At 32.1% G+C, this 10699-nt stretch overlaps 2 protein-coding genes across 2 annotated transcripts; one reads left to right on the plus strand and one right to left on the minus strand.

Annotated features, from left to right (window-relative positions):
- The first annotated feature begins 5630 nt into the window (after positions 1–5630).
- On the plus strand, positions 5631–8344 carry LOC141721494 (uncharacterized). The gene is made up of 2 exons (XM_074524436.1): positions 5631–5975; positions 7662–8344. The coding sequence occupies exons 1-2, from the start codon at positions 5814–5816 to the stop codon at positions 8232–8234; spliced, it is 735 nt and encodes a 244-aa protein (XP_074380537.1). The 5' UTR covers positions 5631–5813; the 3' UTR covers positions 8235–8344.
- A 142-nt stretch (positions 8345–8486) lies between these two features.
- Positions 8487–10256, minus strand: LOC141721493 (transcription factor MYB90-like). The gene is made up of 3 exons (XM_074524435.1): positions 10053–10256; positions 9732–9861; positions 8487–9326 (listed from the first exon to the last, which is right to left on the minus strand). The coding sequence occupies exons 1-3, from the start codon at positions 10210–10212 to the stop codon at positions 8621–8623; spliced, it is 996 nt and encodes a 331-aa protein (XP_074380536.1). The 5' UTR covers positions 10213–10256; the 3' UTR covers positions 8487–8620.
- Between the last annotated feature and the right edge of the window lie 443 nt (positions 10257–10699).

Raw genomic sequence — 10699 nt, forward strand, 5'->3', positions numbered from 1 at the left:
CTCCTTCTAGCGCCAAATGTTGTTGGAGGAATTTCGTAACAACACGAAATCGAAGGTTGCTGAAATAGTAGAGCATAATTCGTATGAATGTGACTGATTTTAGGGGTTAGGGTTTATAAAAAATAGGGTGGCTGGACTTGGGAGGTGTCTCGATTTGTCTCGTTGTATCGGATCCCTTTGCCAAGATGCCTGCGTACCAATTTATATTGGATCAAGCCTACGCAGTTCTATGAAATTGGACTTATCCCTAAGAGACTTTAGGAATAAGTTTCGTTAATGTGCTTGATTACCAATTTTATTTGATTTAATCTTGGCGTTGTGATATCTTTCTTGATTTGAAAGATATCGTTTCGAGATATTTTCCGTAATTAATTGATTGTGATTGATTATTTCCTCGTTTCAGAGAGAGGATAAATTTTGAGAATTAAATAATAATTATTAATCGGAATTAATAATTAATAATATTATAAATTTGGAGATAATTAGGATATGCCAAAATGTGGCATAACACTCAGTATTGGGCTACCATATATGAAGGTCAATGCTACTGGTTTTATTGTAATATTTTTTATGTCGAAGAATTTGCATATTATATGTATTAAGTGGTCTGAAAACAAAATATATTGATAATTCAAAAATTTGTTCCGACTATATTTTAATATTTTTAATGAAATTTTTGCTTGTTCGTCAGAAAAAATTATATGTTGCTGTTTTGTTGTAAAATTCTTTTCTGTATTTATCGGTTAAACAGAAAACCAAATAAATTAAAACGTTGAGTTGATTAAGAGAAATGGACCAAAAAAGTCACTTTACGGTATAAATTGGTCCAAAATGCCACTTCTGCAAATTTGGCCCAAAATGTCAATTCACTATGATAATTTGTGTATCTTTTGGATAACGACCCAAAATACTGCACGATATAGCGTTTTTGTGTTTTTTTTTTATTTTTAAAGATCATCACATTATTTCATGTAACGTTATGATATATTTTTTTTTCTTATTTTGAAATTCTTTTAGTGTATTGTTTAGGTGCCCTGGAAATATCATTTAATTTTATGTTTTCGATATTTTTTAATTTAATATTTTTAAAATTAAAAGTATACCATATTTTAACACTTTTTAACATTTTAGAGTTTATCAATCTTCTTTTGAGTTTTAAAAGTATTAAAAAAAAATTAATAAATGTTACATCAATTTAGGGTTTTGAGCCTTAAACCTTATAAACCAAAAAAATAAATTTTAAATTAAATAATTTTGAAATTAAGGGTGTAACTTCACCAATTCCCTTTTGGGTTTTAGAAACAATTTAAAATAATTTTTTTATGATCGTATGGTTTAACAATTTTTTATTTAGGTTTAAAATATATATATTTTTTTAAAAAAATGTGTAAAACGCTAGATGAAGTAGTATTTTGGGATCAAAACGCTACATGATGTAGTATTTTAGTTCCCCATCTCATGTTTTGCTTAAACTAAAAAAAAGAGCAATGAGCATGACGGTGTTGCGTTTTGCTTCAAAAAAAACAAGTAAAATGTGGAGCGAAGTACCATAATACCAAAACGCTAAATAAAATTATATTTTGGACCAATATTTTTAAAAAAGGAACATTTAGGGAAACCACCTTTTAACTATTCTTGTGTTTCTTTAACATCGTGCACGCAAAAGAAAATCATATTGTGCAAAGCATCGTTCTAAAATTGCATTTGAAATCCGTTTCAATTATTATTTCGATAAATTCCCTATTTATCAATCAGTCTTTCTAATCGAAATATGATTCCATAGTTTCGATTTGTAGCAAAAGAATGTTATTTTATCATTGTGATATTTACTCTCGTCTTTTAAAAGAAAAAAAAACTAATTACAGTGTTCTAAGTAAAACATAAATGGATAGAGAAAAATACTACAATTTTTTTAAAAAGGTCAATTTCCGATTATTCATTTAAAAATCGGGGGGCTTCTTCAACAGTTAGGTCCATGAAAAATTGATAAAAACGCTTAAAACGCCTTTTTTATTAACGTTAGGCCTACGACTTACGAGACAACAAATAAGAAATGCAAGTTTGGGGATACTCATGTTTTAATGCAATTGAATAATGATACTCCAATTCCTATATAAAATAAGAGTTTTTATAAAGGTCAAACAAATTATTATAACATGGGTTTTATAATATTTTTAAATTGTTTATAACTGCTTTACAAATTTTGCTAAGTAGCATGCGAAAGAATATCATGACCTCATGTTTGTTTGAAATGTATTTTAAATTAAACGATAAGATATGATATATTGTTCTTTTCATTTTTTAGTTATTTTACGCGCACGTGTATAAATTATGATTTTTTTGGGAAATAATCTATAAAAATGCGTATATTTTATTATTTCAAAACCCTGTTCTAAAAGGGATATATCGAGTATTTTTTATTGATTGGAGTTTATTATATGAAATAAAAGTTTAGAAATCAAATAAGGATTCCGTAAATGATAGTGCTTGTTTGGTTTACCATGATTTTATATATGTATAAATTTGGATTTATCATCAAAGTACTTATAATGACTAAGAAATGAAAGATGTGTTTGGCTAGTAATAACGAAAGAGTTTGACGAAACTATAAAATCTCGGTGGCTTAAAACTTGTTATGTCGCTCCATTCAGAATACTTTTCATAATTCAATTAGTCTGCCACTAATTTACTAGGTGTAAATGTAATTAATGCATGCACTTTTTGCCACTAATAAAAATTCATGCATTTGTGCACATTTTAGAGAGGTCGGCCACCGACATGCTAATGCTATTTACTAAAAGAATATTAGTGGCATCTTTTAACATAGTCACTAATTATATAAACATGTTTTAGAGAATGTTTAGATGAGATGACCGGTGACATTTTTAACCCAGGTGAATAATCAGGGCAAACAAGCCAAAAGTTTTCGGTATAAAAAGAAGGGCTAAATACTGCCGTAGAAGTGCACTAATATTATAGTGATTTTGTTTTTGACATTTATGTGCTGCAACCGCTTGATCGGAATTATAGCTATGATTTAACGTACTCCATCCTCTCGAGTTATTTGTCCACTTTAATTTTTACGCATTTTTATGTTGTTTAGATCATATAAATTCGTTAATTATTTTTTGAGTAATCGACACTTTATTACCCATTTCTTTAGACGTTTTTTTGATTTGGTTCTATATTTTGTTTTCTTACAAGTTGCACCTTTAACTTTGAATTTCGCTTTATTTTGCACCGCGAGACTATTTTTAACTTTTATATCAGGATGACATCAAAAATTTATGGTCTCTAAGAACAAATCGCCGGATCCTTCGATTTTGCAGTCCAAATCTACAAATAAATACATAAATCGATTGCAAACAACAAGCAAAAACTTCTGTAATATTAGATTTAATGAAAAATGCCTAAATATTAAATTACGATTCACAAAAATAAAAATAAAAAAAATTATGAGGTAAATATACTTTAAATTGTGTAAAAATAAAAGCAAACAAATAATTTGGGACGGAGGAACTATTCAAATGTACGAGGAAGTATTCAAACGTAAACTCATTTAGAAAAATTTAGTGAATATTTAACTTCAAACAATTAAGGTACAAAAAGCTAATATTAAAAAGAGGCCTAGCTTTGTAGTAGGACTGTAAATTGATCCGATCTAATCGGTATCTCGGCTTATATTGAAAATATGATACATGTATGGTATTTGTTTTATAGATGATTTAAATCTGACCAAAAAATAATGTTCGGATAAAATATGATCCCGAATATTAGTACTCATATATACCCGTTTAAATTAGGTCTAACATTATTTTCATAAACGATCTTACCCGAATATACAATTATGATTCGTGACTCATATCCAACTCGAGCCTATATATACTATATATTTTTAGCTCCATATATGTTTAAGTAAATTATCATTTTTTTTATAATTCTTAATATCTTGTATAAAGTTTGAATTTTAGTATTTTCATAGCTAGAATTATATTTATTTTATATTAAATGATAATCATTTGAATAGTCAAAATAAAAATTATACTTAATGTTAGCGAATTATATTTGACTCGTCTAGTTGAATCATAAGTTACCCGATTAGAAAATAAAAATACAATATCGACTCATACTCTGTTTGAATCTGAATTTCATATACTTATAATTAGTTTATATTCAAATAATATAATTTCGGGCCTAAATTTTAAACACACTAAAAATAAAATAAAACGATACGATATTTTAGCACATGAGTATACGGTCTTCTACCTAATTCCCAAACCTTTTTAAAGCTCTACACTAAGGGAGTACATATTTTAATATGATAAATAATACTTGTACAACCATCTTAAAGCAAAAACAAGTTTCCGAGTAGTTGCCGACTAATTCGGAATTGTAACAACCCAACCAGCAAAGTTCATGTGAAAAAGTTAATGCGTGCGTGTTTCCCAGTAACATCAGCCATCAAAATCTACCCCCAACACAACGGAACTTCTGAATAAAAAAATCAAGTACTACATTTCCCAATTTTATTAATATCTTTAAAAATACATTAAGAAAAGTTAGTTATATTATTTCATTCACCCGACGTATCAATCTACTTATCCAGTTTAACTTGTACACGTAATAAGATACATGTGTGAAAAAATTAATTGTGGAAAAATATTAATTTGATACGAAGGGAGTAAAAGATAAGTTTAACAATTTATTTACTATAAATTTATTTAATTAACATTAACAAGGAATAATATATTAGATTGATTTAATTAATAACCAAGAATACATCCCAGTAGCCATTAATTATTACTACCTTCGTTAAAATTACATATCCACTTAAAAAAAATATTTTAGTTTAGTTGTTCATCACCCTAACGTTTAACGCAAATATATACTCTCTCTATCCCTCCCATTTGTTTACACTTTACTTTTTGGGATGTCCCTTCCAATTATTTACATTTCAAAATTTTCCAAAAATAGTAAAGTTTTTATAATTTTTAAATTAACTACATCCACTACTTTTCTCCACTTTATACATATAATATTAATCGGTCTCACTACTTTACTCATTTTTTCAACTTTTCTCCACTACTTTATAATTTTTCTTAAACTTCGCGCCCCATCCAAATGTAAACATTTGGGAGGGACGGGGGGAGTATATTCAAAGTCAACTTTACTTCTCGTATCTTTTATTTAAATTTTATAGATTAATCTCATCTCACATATTATGATCAATTAATACAATTAAGTTATCAATATTTTTTTATTATGTGATTTTTTGAAAGTAAAAATCTGATTTGAAACGGAGGGAGAATGAGAAGAAAGGGTATTGATCTTTACTATTACAATTTGGGAAGAAAAGGCCAAAATCTCACAATAGTTAAGATATGATCCTTTTTATAACTTTAAAATGCATTTTTTATATGCGTTATTTTTTACGTTTATATTAATTTTAAAATATTACTATTTGAAAAATATAAAAATATAATTTCATGATAATAAGGGTCATTTTGCTTGATTTATGATATTTTGAACCAGTAAAACTTTGAGATTAAGAGCCGAGAAGAGACGAGCTCCAGTCTTGTGCACGTAAAAAGAGACAAAAAGAACAACATAACGAGGAATGACGTGGCAGAAAGCGAAAAGAAGTTAAAGGAAGAGGTGGCTTAATATCATGCGTGCTACCAAACCCTATACGTTCGTTCCTTCGTGTTACCTTTTGATTCGTATACGTCTCTCTCCCTCCCATTAAAACCTTGCTTCCCATTCTTCCATTTTAAACACCACAACTGATCAACAAGAATACAATCTAGTTAGAGATGGAGAAACAAATGCTGGATTACGTGATGGTGCCAACAGGGTTAGCGATAATGGTTGGATATCACATTTGGCTGTTTTATCAGATTCGTAAACGCCCTTCTACAACTGTTATTGGGATCAATGCTATTAACCGACGTTTCTGGGTTAATGCTATGATGGAGGTACGTCCATATAACATGTTGTGTTGTGTGTCTATACATACCTATTTTGCTTTATATATGTTTTTATATATTAATCAAAAATGTACCTAGTATGTATGTCTCATAGGGCATAGGTTCATGAGAATGTTAGATGTACGTAGAACTTTACTCGATGGGATAACTTAGTTGGTTTAAACCGCGACTTTAAAGGGTTATATCATTTCAATATCTTACGTTCAATTTCAAGTGGACACTTTAATTTAATTAAGCAGGGGCTCATGGTATAGTGAGATGCTAGACACTATGATTTAATTAAGTAGGGGCTCATGGTAGTGAGATGTTGTCCGCTTCATCTATACCTTCAATATAGTGAACATGTAGCATGGTTAGATGTTTTGACTTCATATTCCAACTGCGCTGATTCGTTTAAACTAACCTTTCAGGTTCTTATACCCCCAAAAACTTTTTGTTTTCCTAAGTTTGATTTCGAGCTCTGGTTCAAACAAGAGTACTCCATGACTTGTTAATTTCTAAAAGTTTTTGTACATAGTAAGGGTTCTACCCATTTGTAGCATCATACAATAGCCTACAAATATGTAGAACCCTTAATTTGCCATCAAAATTAAGGGTGCTTACTAATTAAATGGAAATGTGTAAAGCAAGTAGATTTATGGCACAACAAAAAGTTGGTGCAGTGGTTGAAGTCTTGACTTCTCTAAGAGAGGTTAAGCGTTCGATTCATGACGAGTGCGTGAGTTTAACTGTAAAATAAAAAATAGATTTATGCCATGGCCTGCTAATCATCTTGTCCCCAAGTCAAATTGGTGCTTGCATGCTTCTTGATTTCCTGAAATATAACCCTGGTACACGAACATTGCCTGGTCGGTAGGTTGTTGCAAATAGGTAGCGTAACTTAAACAACCATGCTATGTCATGTGCATGTAGAGTGAGATGAGTTTGGAGAACTGTTCCAGACCACTTTGTTCAAATAGATAGTCGTCGCTCTATTAGTTCTTACTGATCACTTGTTCTTGAGGGTAGACTGATTGTTACAGTTTAAATTGGCATGAAAATTCAGGAATGCAATTTAGCCTGGTAGAATAAATTTATGACTTAGATGTGATTGTACAACTTATTAAATTTAAAGATTAAGTTTGCCTATAAAAGTCGTGGAATGATTGATTATGAGCTGAACGGCATAACTTAGAAGTTGAACTTCTAAAAAGTTGCTGATATATATTTTCAGAAAATTGATCATAAGGTTTTGCTCGTTTTCCAGCTGTTAGAAATTTAATTTGGGTCGGACTGATGGACTAGAATTGTGTTAAATGGTAATAATCTGGTTCATTTTACCAGATATGATTAAGTGAATGTGTATGCAAGCTCAGAATTATATATATGGAATATAAAACACATCCAGCAAATGAAATTTTAGATGCTCCTTCAAGATTCTATTTGATAAGATTATACAGTACTATCTTTGATTCATGTTTTTGTTGACGAGTTTTATCTTGATTTGACCTTGCATGATAGAGGCTAAGCTAACAGACGGCAAGCTATAATTTGTTTCTTAGAAGATTCCGCGTGACATAATTAATCGTTTTCGTTATAGTCCCTGATGCATAGTTCATTAATTTTGATAAGATTTTATAAATTTCTACTATATGATGAATGCAGAATTTTGTTTTTTGCTTGTGATGGCTGCAGGATCCATCCAAAGGTGTTCTGGCCGTACAAACACTGCGGAACAACATAATGGCGTCAACCCTCTTGGCCTCAACAGCAATTACGCTAAGTTCACTCATGGCCATGTTAATGACCAGCAAGAATGGTGCCCTGGGTGATCGCTCAACCGTGTTTGTATTTGGTGACAAAAGCGCATTTAGTTACTCAGTAAAGTTGTTTTGCATAATGGTTTGCTTCTTATCAGCATTTTTGCTGAACGTTCAATCAATTCGATACTATAGCCATGCAAGCATTCTGATCAATGTACCTTACAAGAAGTTGTCATCTACTTACTGTTACAGTTATGATGAGCGCCTCAGTTCCGAGTATGTAGCGAAAACAGTGAACCGTGGAAGTTATTTTTGGTCATTGGGATTGAGGGCATTCTACTTCTCATTTCCTCTGTTTCTTTGGATATTTGGACCTATTCCTATGTTTCTTTCCTGCATTGTATTGGTGAGCTTGCTTTATTTTCTTGATGTTACTTTAGATTTGGCCTCAGTTGCGGATGATCATAATCAATCCCGCCATGTTGGAGGGGAAGGAGAGCCGTGAATGTAGGAAATACGAGTAGGAAAATAAATAGGATTCAATTGAAGTTGAATTTTATTTCACAATTCTAGCCGGATGATTTTGTGTAATGAAAATCATAAAATTGAATTTTAGTGTCTTTCTTTATTCTGTTTTCATCGTGATGTCATAGGAAACTTGCTATACTAATGAACATGTGTTTTTTTGTGGTGGAAAGTTCTTCCCAGTTGATCTTGAAGACTCTGGATCTCAATATCAAGGGCAGTCATGTCAAAGTGAAGCACAAGTCGAGGTTTGTTATAGTTCTTGCACGTCACTAAACACAACTGCAGGAACATCCTTCAGTAGTGAAGATAACACAAAATACATCATTAGGCCAAATTATACACGCGTCTTAACTTGCAACTTAATTAATTATCATCTGCTGGATTTAGAAAACCCCAAATGTCACTCCAGTCATCTTCTGGCAAGCCATAATTGGCTTCCATTGCTGTAGAAGTTGTTGTTTCATCCGTCTTCCCTATTTCTACATCCAGATTCTCTATATCAGTTGAGAACGCCGTTAGCATTCCCTCTGATGAATCTTGTCCTTGACCATGGTTATCTATTTCCGTAAACAAATTCTTCCACCACTCAATGCCACCTTCATTTGGTGTCAGTGTCTTGATTCCTTCATCATTTGGTGGCTTGTTATTGTTGCTGTTGTTACTGTTGTTGTTGTTGTTGTTGTTAAGTGTTTCCTCATCAGGCAAACCAATGCTCAAGGGATACTTGGGATAACGATTAAGGCAGGGTAGGCTTGTGCCTTTATATAATGTGTTGTTGTTAAGTGTTTCCTCATCAGGCAAACCAATGCTCAAGTGATACTTGGGATAACGATTAAGGCAGGGTAGGCCTGTGCCTTTAGATAACGTCCGGGGAAGAGGCTTTATAACAGGAGTAGCTGTACCACCAGCAGTAGTTGGAACAATGTAACGATCTTGTTTCCGCCGAATATGCTCTTCTCTTTTGCCCATCTCTTTGGCAGTGGCGAGTTTCTTTTGAACGTTGGTGTTCCAGAAGTTCTTAACATCATTTGCTGTTCTTCCCGGTAGTCTTCCACCGATTAGTGACCATCTACACACATTAAATTAATAGATCAACGCCGAACACCAACACCCACATGTACAATAGATGTACACGTGATTCAGAGCCGGTCCTGAGGCCAAACTCTTTATGCTAACGAATGAGGGCACTGAAAAAATTACATCCAAAAACCAAACATCCAGGCTCACAAGTAAAATTTGTGAAAATAATTTTTTGAACTTCGATTGACATTAAAGATTAATAATAAATTTCTTAGGCTTCCATACTTAAAAAATTTTAATTTCACCTTTATAAATCTTATAAAAGTATTATAAAAGCCTGTTGGTCAGCTCGGATGAGTACTTGAAAATCGGAGATCAACTGATCACTTAAAGTAACGATTCTTAAAACCTTAATAATTACATATATCAATTTATTAAAAATGTGTGACTTTACCTGTTTCCGAGCAGCCTGTGAAGCCTTATCATGAGATCCATTTCCTCAGCACTAAATTCTCCTCTCTTGATGGTAGGTCTAAGATAGTTGAGCCACCTTAGTCTGCAACTTTTCCTGCACCTATTCAACCCTGCAATACGTCGATATCAATAATGACTACATTATAATCCAAACTCATGGACAGAAATGGCCTGTTTCCGGACCGTTTCTGGACATTTCTGACCATTTTTGGTGGTCAGAAATGTGCGTTTTTCTTATAGTGCAAGTACACAAAAATTAGCTCGAATGCATGCATGTTGAGGTTCAAATGAAGATACATACCAGCTCTCTGAGGAACAAGATGCCACTTCCCTTCCCCATACTTTTCGATACATTTCCGGAGAAGAGCATCTTCATCGGAACCCCATGCACCCTTTCGCAGCTTTGAAGCGTTGCCACTCTTCATGGCCCTCGAATTGCAGCTCGTCACTACACTATACATGTATAATTGTATTGGAGGATATGCAGAACTTGCATACTTAATTTCCAAGCGAAGTTACTGCTACATATATACTACTTCCTCTGTCTCATTAAATTCCATACATTACTTTTTGACACACTTTTCAATACTCGTTTAAAATATAGTTCCATAATATATTTTTAAATTATTATTTTTTTGAATTAATGTTTTATGTTTTAACTTTTATTAAAAAAAAATTTGAAAAAATATTATGAAACTATATTTTATAAAAGGCTCGAAATACGTACAAACAGTACACGTATATATCCCAATGGACGGAGGTAGTACTAGCTAGGTGGCCCAAGAAGCTGCAACTCTGTTTACAGTTGGTGAACCTTCAACATTCAACGTGCTTGCTTCTCCCCCACAAGATTAATGACCCGTAATTGATTACACACAGAAACCATTAACTGCGTCTATCTATTTTAATTACTTGTCTTTCATTTTCGATATCTTCTTATTTGATTTT

The sequence above is a fragment of the Apium graveolens genome, chromosome 4 (assembly GCF_009905375.1).
Source record: "Apium graveolens cultivar Ventura chromosome 4, ASM990537v1, whole genome shotgun sequence".
Lineage (NCBI taxonomy): Eukaryota > Viridiplantae > Streptophyta > Magnoliopsida > Apiales > Apiaceae > Apium > Apium graveolens.

What these genes read in the sequence shown, in the direction of transcription:
- LOC141721494 (XM_074524436.1), top strand. Translation starts at nt 5,814, where the DNA reads ATGGAGAAACAAATGCTGGATTACGTGATGGTGCCAACAGGGTTAGCG. An exon ending in GGGTTAATGCTATGATGGAG is followed by an intron (nt 5,976 to 7,661) that starts GTACGTCCATAT and finishes TGATGGCTGCAG; the next exon opens with GATCCATCCAAAGGTGTTCT.
- LOC141721493 (XM_074524435.1), bottom strand. Translation starts at nt 10,212, where the DNA reads ATGTATAGTGTAGTGACGAGCTGCAATTCGAGGGCCATGAAGAGTGGC. An exon ending in TCTTGTTCCTCAGAGAGCTG is followed by an intron (nt 9,862 to 10,052) that starts GTATGTATCTTC and finishes GACGTATTGCAG; the next exon opens with GGTTGAATAGGTGCAGGAAA. An exon ending in CACAGGCTGCTCGGAAACAG is followed by an intron (nt 9,327 to 9,731) that starts GTAAAGTCACAC and finishes TAATGTGTGTAG; the next exon opens with ATGGTCACTAATCGGTGGAA.